This window comes from Drosophila santomea, chromosome 3R (assembly GCF_016746245.2).
Source record: "Drosophila santomea strain STO CAGO 1482 chromosome 3R, Prin_Dsan_1.1, whole genome shotgun sequence".
Classification (NCBI taxonomy): domain Eukaryota; kingdom Metazoa; phylum Arthropoda; class Insecta; order Diptera; family Drosophilidae; genus Drosophila; species Drosophila santomea.
Genome location: NC_053019.2, coordinates 11,496,322 through 11,508,546, shown reverse-complemented (window position 1 = coordinate 11,508,546; position 12,225 = coordinate 11,496,322). Strand labels below are relative to the sequence as shown.

The window sequence follows — 12,225 nt, the reverse complement described above, 5'->3', positions numbered from 1 at the left end:
ATATAACGGTTCTGATGAATCTAGATTAATGAAAGTGATTTAAACAAAGTGTGCATACGAGATTAGCAGTTCATAATGCGGTATAAAAGTGATCCGTCCGCCGGAGAAAGGCAGCAGATGCCATTTCGCCATGAGGCTGTTCGCAGTGATTTTTTGGATAGGTAAGGGAATCCCCCCGTCAATATAATTAAAACAGGATTGATCTGATTTCTAAATGCGATTTATTTGCTTTCCAGGCTGGGCCTTTGGCCAAGCGAATTCCAAGAACCCAAGTGCCGAGACCGGCAGACTGATAGCCTCTCTTCAAGCAGCTCCAGCTCCGGCGCCAGCACAAAGTGTGATCTACAAACTGCCACCACAGCACTATTACCCACCACCACCGCCACCACCTCAACCACAGCACTGTAATTGCCCGCCAGGGCCACCGGGTCCTCCAGGACCACCGGGCTTACCAGGAACCCCTGGTCCTCAAGGTCCCAAGGGACACACTGGCTCCAAGGGCGAGCGAGGGGAGAAGGGAGAGCGAGGTCACTACGGATTACCAGGCCAACCAGGTCAACCAGGACAACCTGGACCCATTGGCCCGCCGGGGCTACCCGGCCCACCCAGTCACAAATCGGGACATGGTCATCATGATCATCATGATCACCATCATCATCATCCAGCGCCAGCACCGCCACCACCGCCGCCACCTCCACCACCGCCACCGCCACCACATCCACACCCGCACCCACATCATCTGCAGCCACCGATCGTGACTCCTCCAATTATAGTTCCCATACCATTGCCACCACAGAAAGGTGACCATGGCCACCATCATCACCACAAGGGATCCAAGGGTCCTCCCGGACCTCCTGGTCCACCAGGTAAGTGAGAGTCGTTACTTATACAGCCCAACGGTCCACGCAAAAACATTACAAAAATTGAAAGGATAATAATTTTTGTGTTCAAATTTGATTGAGTTTTAAATCTTTTGCAGGAACGGGACCACCGGGTCCTCCAGGACCTCCAGGCTCTGCGTATCCCCCTCCCCCACCACCACCACCACCACCACCACCACCACCACCTCCACCACCATCGTACCCATACCCATCGTATCCGTATCCACCACCTGGACCATATCCAGGACCATGGATTCCTCTCCCAGTGCCAGTGCCCTGGCCCTCAAAGGGACATAAAGGAGACAAAGGTCACAAAGGAGGTCACAAGGGAGACAAGGGCGGACACCACCATCACTATTATCCTCCAGGACACGATAAGGGAGGCCACTACCCGTATCCACCCCACGGCGGCCATGGAGACCATCATCATCCAGGCCATAATTATCCAGGCCCCTATCCGCCACCTTATCCACATGATGGCGGAGACAAGGGACATCACCATCATCCTCCTTCCCACAATCACCATAATCCACCCCACAATCACGGAGGACACCACCACCATCATCCATCTCACGGCAACGGAGAGCATAACCATAATCCACCCCCATACAATAACGGAGGACATAGCCACCATCATCCCCCACACGACCACGGTGGGCAGGGCCCACACAATACACACCCCCACTCTGGTACTCACGGAAGTGGAGGACACAGCCAGCCTCCACACCACCAGCACCACCATCATCATCAACATCAACCAAAGCCCACTGAGCCAGAGGGTAGCGGCGAACAAAGTCCACGGGATGATGTGGACTTGCTGGATGAAAATGTGGAGATCGTCGAGAACATAATTGATGAAAATGAAAATGGTTCCATAGAGGGCGAAGAGGTAATGTCCAGTGAGCCCATTGACTTGGAGCCGGAACCTGAGGATTCGGGCTACGGCATTGAATATGCAGAAAACACAGTGGAGAGTACCGAACCTCCGAGTGGCGCTGAAGAAATCGATGATGAGGATCCAAACTATGTGGTAACAGAAGGGGAAGATGCGATAGAAGAGGACCATTTAATGGAGGACGAGATGGACATTGTGAGTTTGCTGGAGGATAACGGAGCTATGGATGGAGATGCAATTGAGGAGCGAACCAAAAAAGGTCCAATTATCCTGTCAATTGGAACTCCTCGAAATCCTTTTCACATTTACGCCTATGAACAGTATGATACATAAATAAGCCAACACCACCAGAAAATAAAAAAATAACTTTGAAATATAACCCCTATTGTGTTTATCTTAAAGTTTTAAATCGCGAAAAATTGTGCGATTCGTTTAGGGTTTTTGATACAGTTAATAATTTAAATATAATAATTGACAAATAGCAGTGAACCTCTGATTTTAATTTTTGCCAACAAGATCATCTCACAGAATTTGTAAGCAACAAATTTAAATAAATAAACAATAAACTTTGTTTATTGTTAGCTGTTAAAATAGTTCCGTTGTTCTTGGAAGTGGCTGTGGCTCTGTGAGATTGTCTATAAAATAACAATGGACAAAGATATGAAAAAGTGAAATCACAATGAAATAAGCCATTAATTCAATAACGTTCGAATGAAATTGTCAACTCAAATCATTTTTCATAATACAATGGTAAATTATTCAATCTTATCAGCTGGGCAAGTAAAAGTGCTTTTTAATGTATTTAACTGTTTGCAGATTTGAAATTGATTGAGCATTAACATGCAGTTTTCTTTCCATCTTGCCAAATGTTTGCAGTTATTAGGTTGATTGAAATCGAAAAAGTTCCCCCACATTTAAATTTAAATTGTGAAATCACTTACCAATTTGTTTTTCCAAATTTATGTCTTTCACGAGTTTTTGAAGAATGCGTCCAGTGCCTTAAGATCTTAAAACATGTTGCGTGTGTCATTTTGAGTTTCACTATTTAGAACCAATTTGTATGATAACATTAAAAAGGTTTGGTATCTATGAAAAGATATATGCCAGATCGTTCCATTTTTGAAATATTTTGATTTTATTGCCCTAAATAAAACAATGGGTGCAGAAATGGAACAACCAATAACGACATGGAACCATACAGAAACTACAGAAAAGTAAATAAAACTTCTGCAATATTTTACATTATAACTCTTGAATAAATAAAGGAAACCACAAATTTAAGTCTCAATTGTGGTAATCCATCTATTGATATCTTAATACTTGTACAACACCGAATAAATCATTTTTCTTGAGCATCAACGAATACCACGCCTTTGTATCTGGACCACTCTTCGGTAAAATTTATGCAAAATCATCAGGCTGATCAGATCCGAGATTTGCGATTTAAATTTTATGTGTTTCGCATTAACCCATTAAGGTCTAGCCCATCTGTTCTTGAAAGCCTATATAAGACTAGAGTTTAGTCGGGCAGGTGTTCATTCACGAAAGCAGAGTCTTAAAATGAGGCTGCTCGCGGTTCTGCTGTTCACAGGTAAGTTCAGTGAAGAAAAGACCTCAAGAACATTACTTAACTTCGTTTTTGTATTGCAGCTATGTCAGCATTCTGCGAGGGATCATGGCTTCTTTCCCCAGTTCAGCCGGTCAAAGCAGAATCGCGTCCAAAGACCAAGAAACCACATAATAAATACAACAACCTGTACTATTACAGCCCTGAAACGATAGCTTCTTCCTTTTACCACGGATCTCAAGCCGATTGCCAATGTCGTCCTGGACCGCCAGGACCTCCTGGGCCACCAGGAATTCCTGGTCTGCCAGGTGAGGAAGGAGCGCCAGGGGAAAAGGGGGATCGTGGTGACCGTGGAGAAAGTGGAAAAAGAGGAAGGCCGGGTTATTCTGGATTTCCGGGGCCCATTGGGCCACCTGGACAACCTGGGCCAAAGGGACGCCCTGGAAAATCTCCATCGCATCAACAGAAACAAGGCCCAACCATTATTTACTTGCCAGCAATTCCAGCAGACAAACCGCCAAAAACTGAAAACACAAAGGGCAGCAATGAAAACCCACCATCAGAACCCGATAATAGAAACGTCATTAAAAAGACAAACAAGCCCCAGGCACCGCAGGCTTTGAGGGCAAATTCCACTGAAATGAAATATCTTAAAGTTAGTCCGCATCTGACCCAAAACCACAAAAACCGAAGTCGCAAGAGACCAACTACTTTCGCCCATTCCAATCGCAGGAAAATCAACCAGAGCAACAAGATAACACCATCGACTAAGAACAGAAAAACAGTGACCAATTACCAAAAACATAAAACAAACGCTATACAACGCCGAAAGCAAACTCCTAAGCGAAAGGTAATTAAAAAAACAACTTCTAATTTAAGCAGTTCAGATCGACAGCCAGCTACCAAAACCGAGGAAACCAATCTTGACGAGAAAACCATGTTAACCAATGCAAATATCAGCATGAATTTGAACATTAGCCATATCGGATCCCAAAAAACGAAAAACGTAATCACAAATGGTGTTAAAAGTGTTCAAATTGATGACAATATAGCTATAATCACAGATCCAATACCAGCAGATGTACTTGCATTAAGTTCTTTAGATAAAGACCAATCGTCAATAAAAGCGGAGATAGATCAAACAAATTCGCAGATATCTAATACAACATTGCAAGATAACTTTCTTGAAGACATAATTCAGCCTAATTGTATTAAAAAAACAGAGGAAAAGCTAGATCTGAACAAATTAACAACGATTACCGAAGAGACACCAGAAGCGATTAATACATCAACAGTTCAAATTGAGACCGTGAAGAGTGAAAACACAGGTGAAGCACAAACTACAGAAATTCCTATTGAGCAATTAGGATCAGTCTCCGCTGGACTTTCGGTAGAAGCGACCACATATAACATATCTAAAGATGAAATAAGTTCAGGTTTTACTACATTGGAGCCAACATGGAGCACCGAAAGCACAGAAACAACAGTGCAACCTGAGTCTGGAGAACTCACAACCCTTGTGCCGAATGATACATCGAAAAACAGTAAAGATGAGGAACTAGGATCACCAACCACTGAAACTACCAAACCAGAAACTACAGAGGCATTCCCCTCAGAGAAAGATATTTTGGATAAAGAAGATCATAGGTTCACCCCCACTGAAACTGAAATCGCAATCCCAGTAGCTGTTCTGTTTGATAGTACGCCTGAGGAGATGGAAACTACACAAGCAAACTTTACTGCCTAAGTTAAAAAGTCTGAAAAAATAAACAACATTAAACAAAAGCATACGTTGATTATCTTATTAAAATAGTGTACGATTTAAGATGTAAGATTTCACGTGAAATTAAAGTGGTAAACATTTTAATAAAATACTTTTTATTTCTCCGAAACTTTTTCGTAAACATAAAATTAAATATTTTAGTTGTGTTCATATCTTGTTTAACTACAGTCACGGGCTAAAAAACAAAACCCATATCTTTGTTGCATTGTGCTAGGTTATGCAAAAAAGGATGTAAATTCAACTAAACAACAATGTTTGCATCTGAAAGAACAAATTGAGTAGTCCGATTAGTTTCAGATACATTTACTAGTAAGCGCACTAGTGAACAAGCTGAGGCCTCAGATCCTGCCATTTGCTAAGATCGATTTGCGGAATAAAATTGCAGTTGAGCAGGAGATTACTATAAAAGGAAATCATTATATGATAATATCTCAAGATATAAAGATTTGTATGCTTACTGTGAATTGGGAAATACAAATACGTTTGGCTGGATTAAATGAAGGTAGTTGGCATTGCTGCAGAACAAGCTGGCCAGGCTCACCTTACGGATCTCAGCAAGTTGAGCTGTGGAAAAATCAATTGCAAAGTGCTACTTCCATACTATTATATCAACTTACCGCGCGAAAAACCTCCTGCGTTTTCCCGCTCAAAGAAGAACCTATCGGCGCGTCGCGTGTTAAGGAACTGTTTTCCGATTACGCACAGTAAAGTTGGTCCAAATAGAGCATCTGGGACATGGTACTCCAGGGTACCGCCTACACCTAGTTCCACGTCATCCGGAGTGGCGTACAACCGACGCAACAGCGATATTTTCTACACCAAAGTAATTTTAGTGATTGGATTTACAATAGCCTTGACCTCAATAATCTACCTCTCCGGGAATTTCGTGGGCGAAATCCGCCCAATCGACAGCTCGTCGCAGTCCACAAAACTCTCGCACATCGTTGTAAGAAGCCAATCCGAAGTCTCGTGCCCTCTGAATATCTATTGACTTGAGATCCGATCCATACTCCTCGAATTCCTTGCGGTTGAAGTAGTGCTTGATCTCCCGATCGATATTCCCATCCGATCGCTTGTGCAGCTGGGTAGCCAAGCCTCTCAGCAAGGCATCGAAGTTGTCGGATGTGTCCAGTAACCGAATAGTCTCTGGCCGGTCGAGGTAGTCGCTCAGGCGCATGGTGTCATTAGCGCTCCGATTGGGGGCGACCAATCTGTGAACAAAAATATTACTTAATCACATTTACTTTCAGGAATATAGTCAAATGCCTACGAGAACCATCCGGGGATTTGAGTGTGGGCGTATCGGAAGGCAGCAGCCGAAAACTCTGCATAGGCAGCAGGATTAATGGCCTCGTCGTAGTCGTTGACGTACTCGGTGGGCTCCACTGGATAGATCAGACCGTTCAAGTAAGTATAAGTGCGACCAACGAACAGTGGAAGCCAGTCATAATATGTGATCTTCTGGAACTGCGCAATGTTGATCTTGCGTGCCTCCTGGAAAATGCGCTCGTCACCATGATGGGGATTAATCAGCGCTAGGTTTTCGGCCAGACGATTGTGCTCTCGGACCAACAGAGTCTGCAGCAGCGCGATTGTGGGCGTGAAGCGATTCCGAGTGTCCGGTACGTTGTAGCACTCGCTCTTGGCACCACACTCGCCATTCTCATTTTGACTCACTGGCAGCCAGTGTTGTCCGTTCACGTAGCTGGTCCTTAGAAGTCCGCCCCTGAACAATCGGACCTTTCTGTTTTGCGAGGGATTGTTCCCATAGATGGAGGAAAGATCTAGGTAAGCTGTGGCCACCGTTAGCTTTTCGGGATAGGGTTCCTCTCTCTTTATGCATTCGGCATCCGCATCGGACACACTGCGGGCAAAGTGCAGACAGGTCTTTCCCGTATGGTAGGCGATGGGTCCACCACGGGGCAGGTTGATTGGCAGACAGCGAGGATGACGTGGCTCGGCACAGCAATCTTGAGGAGCTCCCTGTGTGCTCAATTGGCTGATGTCGTGGGCAACAAACTGGCCCCATTGCATGGCCGCCATGGTGCGAAATCTATCGTTCCTCGTCTGCTCCCCGTAGAGCAACAAGGAGATCAAACGGGCATTTGGAGCCTGTTCGACTTGCCGGGGAGGCAGAAGCCTTCGATAGCGTGAAACGGCAATTCCAAACTCCGGATACAACAGGTTGTTGCAGGATCCATCCAAGCTTCGATAGTGCAGGTTTCGAGTATCATTCAAGCAGTTGCGAGGCGGAACTCCACACCTCAAAGGTTGATGGGAGCCAGAAGACTCGACCCAACTATTGTGAACATTATTGCCATTGTACTTGAGCATAAAGTCTTTAATCAAAGCATCCAAACTTCCGTCACTAACTCCTGGACGAATGTCAAAAGAACTCCTTTTGGATCTGGACAAGGGATCCATTGCAGAATAGGGACACTTGGTGGCCACCGCCACAGACAGCACACTTAAAACCACCAAAAACTCTCTCATAGCACCGACGACACCACAAAACACACTGCAGCACCAGCAGCTGGGTGCCCATATATAGATCTCCGCCAGTTGCTGACCCGCACGATCTTCGCGCTCTGGAGACGTGATAATACAACGTAAAATTCTTGGTATGATTGACTAGATTGAAGAACGTGCAGAAATATGCGAGCATAATTTCCAATATTCGGAAGCTCAAACGGTGGGCGAATTTCATAAACAAATAATGTCGACTGGAACGTGTTTACGTTCGGGAAAAAAAAACATGACAATGGTCAAGTTCTTATTAAATGTAGCTGATATAAAATCATGAAGAATGAAATCACATAAAGATAAACCATTAAGAAGCGCAGTAAAGAATACTGACTCATTATAATTTTTGTGTTGAATAACTGAAGAGAGCTACTTCTATAGATAAGTAACACATGTTTAACATAAACTTATAGAAATAGTTTGGCTGTTTGCAACACAAATATAATTTAACTGGAATGTCTCTTTGTCTTCTTATTCAAAAGTTAACAGGAGTATATTAAACACAAAGCTTAAAAAATATAAACAAAAACTGCATTTGCTGTAAAGTTACTATCTTCTACTATTTTATCAAAAAGTTCTTTAAGTCTGGTGACATCATCACATAGGAATCAAGGATTTTCTTCCATTTATGATGATAGGTACAATATTCCATGTATAAAGATGAAGCCTCTTCATTATCTATTAAAGCTTCCGTATGAATCTGCAGTCTTTTTAAAACAAAGGAAGCGCTTACAAAAACCATTTTGGGATAATCCGGCCCGACTTCTGGACAGTCCACTCTGCTAAGGTAATACATTTGTACATCTTTATACTCTTATACAGCTACATATCTAAACTCACATGATATCAATATATTGTTCCATAATGCATCTGATTACACCAAGGGTTTGACGGTAAATTTCGATATTTTTAAAATATATATCATCCATTTCAGTTAACTCAACGAAGTGCAATATATTATCGCTAGAGTGTTGCAAAAAGCCTGTATTAAATAAACAAAGCTTTTTATTATCAGAACGACTATAATTTTAAATGTAAACAAACCATTCATTGCTAGAAACATGGAGAATTTGAGTACTCCCAGAAAACGTGTCTCATCCTTTTCTCCGCAATGCAAGGCGAGAAAACTGTTGTACGTGCCGTATAGAATAGACAAATTAAGTTGCAGATTTACATCTATAAGATAAGGAGAGTAAGTTAAAACAAATTCAGAAATCGTATAAAATAACTCAAACCTAATCGAGACTCTTTCCATGCTGAAATGTTCTCGTTAATGGCGAGGATGAATGCTTTATTGTGTCGCAGGAACTCTGGGGAAGTACTTTTCTCAGGCTAAGCAACATAATTGAAAGTACTATGAATCATCCGATTTGAAAAGTTTTAACATTACTTACATTTAAGTTTCCGCTTACAAGATTTGAAGTAAAGTCGAAATCTTCGCGTCGTGCTAAATTCAATATTAGGTTGTGATCACGGTGCCTAGCAAAATCAGGGCATAGCACTAGTTCCTCGCCCTTATGGACTTTTTTAGCAGTCACTCCAATGACTTTTCCACTTGGTAGACATCTAAAATTTTCATAAACATCTTAATTTGAACAAAAATATAAGATCATAACTTACACGGCTTTAATATTATTCGTCTCACCATTCTGCTTAAAAGCTTTTAATGTAACAAAAAGCGTAGACTTTAATTGGACGGTATTTTCTATTTTGTTAAAATATTGATTTACAAATTGATGGAAATATTTTGTAATATTCGTCAAAAGCTGGCAACGTTTTGATGTGTTAAAGATTTGAAGAATCTCGTCTATTTGGTGTTGAGGTAATGTCTCAGCACCTACGAGATCTTCCACAGTTTCAATTTCATATTTTTGTATACAAATAGAATGTAGCTTATCAGCAAACCGAAATATTGGACTTCCCTGTGGTAACTTTTCTAGGTACTCATGTTCAGCCTCAGTTAGACTATCGTGAACGTTGTTGTAGCAGTCAACGAAATCTGATATCGCATTTACTCCATAATAACTAAATACATTTGCGCTTATACGGTCAGTTGGCATCGGAAGCGCACCACACTTTTCGAATTCTGCATTAATTTCATTCATGCCAACTGTATCTCCGGGTTTTGTGTAGTAAAGCTCATTTCGATGGGAATTTAATAGAACGTGGCCACACAACCGTAAAAGTATAGCTGCCATTACATTAATTAAGTCTGTTTTCACGAGAGCCAGCAAATAAAAATATTTATCTGCGATGTGGGTGTCATTGTAAATGAAAACCGACAATCGAAATGCGGTGGCTATGATTTCTTTATACTTTTCCCTTGTCAGCAGGTTATAATCTGGCGCCGTAGCCAGGAGTTCTCCAACAAGATTATAATTTTTCTCCTCTTCCTGGGCATGCTGCAGTATAAAGGTCCAAGCCTCATGGGGATCACTTATTACTCTGATATGGCGGAAAAGAAATGATTTTAGGTTTTTAGGCATGTGATTATATCTACACTTTAGTTACCCTCCATCCATGGCATAGTCTACTATAGCCGGAAGAATATATTCTAATGCTTCGTTAAACAACCGAAATAGCATGCTAGCCTCTAGCATTGGTATCAGCCCAATTCTATATCCATAGCACTCGTATTGGTGGATTTCTGCATCTGATTCCATACACAACTTTGAGCAATAGGTTCTATAACGACAGTCATCACAGGTATATAGCTGTTCCTGATGTACTCCACACAAATCGCAGTTTAGAAATGGAGCACTGAACTGAAAGTGCACAGGATTTTCCACAAGAACAATTTCTCCCTTTGGCATTTCACATGAAGCGAAAACTCCGCCAGATTTCTCAATGGGTTTTTCGCTATAAGAGAATAGATCGCTTTACTATATTTAGTGTACATCAAGCATTCTTTACCTACAAATAATCACAGGCTTGACTGGCAAATGGAATTTTCCGAGTAAGCTTAAAACCTTTAAAAGGCGCCAAGTTCTCGTATTGGACTTCCTTGCAAAACTCAACATTTGTTCTAGCTTGGTTGATTCTCTCTTCATGTTGTTTTATAAGAGTTAGGAACCGACTGATTTCTGGAAAATATAATAAAATAACAATATTAAGAAATCAAACTTTTCATAATAACAACTCTAGTAATACTGACCAGTTTGATCAACTAATGACACCTCTTCTGAAATGATGGAAAAACATCGTTTTATAGGTAGGTGATCATTATAACATATAATGCGAATTACCAATTAGTCTTTTTACAACCGACAATTTTTCTTTCGATGATTTATACTCCCGAATCATAAAAAGGCATACGCAGTGAAGTATCTTTGACACTATCGTTCCCTCCGTTGTCTTGAGAGCTGGATCCAAAGACTCGTAATATAGTAAATCATTACAGGCGGTCTAGAGTGATAAAAAAGGGCTTTAAACATATGATGAAGACTATTCAGCTAGAATGAAGATGACATACCGCATGCTGGTTACTTTTCATATACAGCACACTTCTGGCCAAAATAGCATCCACGCATGTAGCGGAGGCGCTGGGTGCGCGGCATATAATTTCGTTTAGACTCTGCAAAGTCTAAATACTGGATTACAATGGGGTTATTCATAAGAAATAAAATGGATATACCATCTTCAACACTGAAGGACTTTTCATATGCATACACTTCTTAGCAATGTTAAGGCAACTTTGGGCAACTTCGGAAAAATCGCAAAAAACTGCGTCGGTTGTTTTACGCAGAACCTTTAAAAACAGCTCGCATTCTCTGAAAGTGTAGTTTAATTTATTATATGGGCTATCTATGAACACTTGAAGGACCCTAATGTAGGATAACTAGGATTTCACAATATTGCAAAACCTACGGGATCCCAGACCAAACGGCGCTGGTACTCACATCAGGTTACGTGGACACATGACCCCGGACATCGTGATGTATTCAGAGGCCTCTGGGCACGGCTCCGACACCATATGCAATGGTATTCTATGCATATTCACCACTTAATTTGGAAAAAAACCTCTTAAAAGCGTATTTTTGAAGCTCTCGCGCTAAGAATGTGACCGCATTTGGCCGCCACTAAAATCCTCAACTATTTTACACAATATTTTAGTGTTACCAGATATAAGTCATCCAATTTATTTATTAATATAATAGTTCTTCTTAACTCAATTTCTTAATTGTATACACTTCGAGAAATCCAAAAGAATTACTGATTTTTATACATGAGGTGCCTGATTTTTTTCCGGCCAGCTAGCAATATATCCTAGGCATGGACAATTTAAATTAACAGATTAAATATATTTTAAATATTCAACAAATTTTGATATCTAATCAAAAAAAAAAAACACGACGGGTTTTTGAAACAAGTAAACAAAGAGGCTCATCTAATCTTGGGCTGTCTGTGATGTGCTTCGCAACATTATTGTTTTTATGGTTTTATTGCATTAAGATTTCTTTGTAAAGCCTCAGCTAACCACAGAGCCATTACTTTGAAATGGAACCAGTTGACACTGCCGAACCACTAGCTCGCATCCCTGGCTTATCGATATATCGATATTATTACATCAAAAACG

At 41.4% G+C, this 12,225-nt stretch overlaps 3 protein-coding genes across 6 annotated transcripts; 1 reads left to right on the top strand and 2 right to left on the bottom strand.

Annotated features, from left to right (window-relative positions):
* Positions 1-130: 130 nt before the first annotated feature.
* On the top strand, positions 131-4,840 carry LOC120454086 (collagen alpha-1(XIX) chain). Its single transcript, XM_039639096.2, is given in 6 exon segments — positions 131-161; positions 237-866; positions 980-2,104; positions 3,254-3,367; positions 3,427-4,770; positions 4,773-4,840. Coding segments are annotated over 6 exon segments (3,312 nt in total).
* Positions 4,841-5,204: 364 nt separating this feature from the next.
* On the bottom strand, positions 5,205-7,655 carry LOC120453754 (peroxidase). Its single transcript, XM_039638588.2, has 5 exons — positions 6,397-7,655; positions 5,998-6,337; positions 5,744-5,939; positions 5,585-5,690; positions 5,205-5,526 (listed from the first exon to the last, which is right to left on the bottom strand). The coding sequence occupies exons 1-5, from the start codon at positions 7,617-7,619 to the stop codon at positions 5,445-5,447; spliced, it is 1,947 nt and encodes a 648-aa protein (XP_039494522.1). The 5' UTR covers positions 7,620-7,655; the 3' UTR covers positions 5,205-5,444.
* Positions 7,656-7,951: 296 nt separating this feature from the next.
* LOC120453266 lies at positions 7,952-11,736 on the bottom strand. Of its 4 annotated transcripts, none has more exons than XM_039637891.1 (13): positions 11,549-11,736; positions 11,284-11,419; positions 11,122-11,232; positions 10,895-11,054; positions 10,804-10,830; positions 10,567-10,732; positions 10,161-10,508; positions 9,270-10,094; positions 9,044-9,215; positions 8,885-8,981; positions 8,694-8,825; positions 8,490-8,631; positions 7,952-8,428 (listed from the first exon to the last, which is right to left on the bottom strand). In XM_039637891.1, the coding sequence occupies exons 1-13, from the start codon at positions 11,641-11,643 to the stop codon at positions 8,209-8,211; spliced, it is 2,631 nt and encodes an 876-aa protein (XP_039493825.1). In that variant the 5' UTR covers positions 11,644-11,736; the 3' UTR covers positions 7,952-8,208. The 4 variants fall into 4 exon arrangements, with proteins under 4 accessions (XP_039493825.1, XP_039493827.1, XP_039493824.1 ...); XM_039637893.1 differs by having other exon boundaries at positions 10,804-10,827; XM_039637890.2 differs by having other exon boundaries at positions 7,952-8,431; positions 11,549-11,735.
* Between the last annotated feature and the right edge of the window lie 489 nt (positions 11,737-12,225).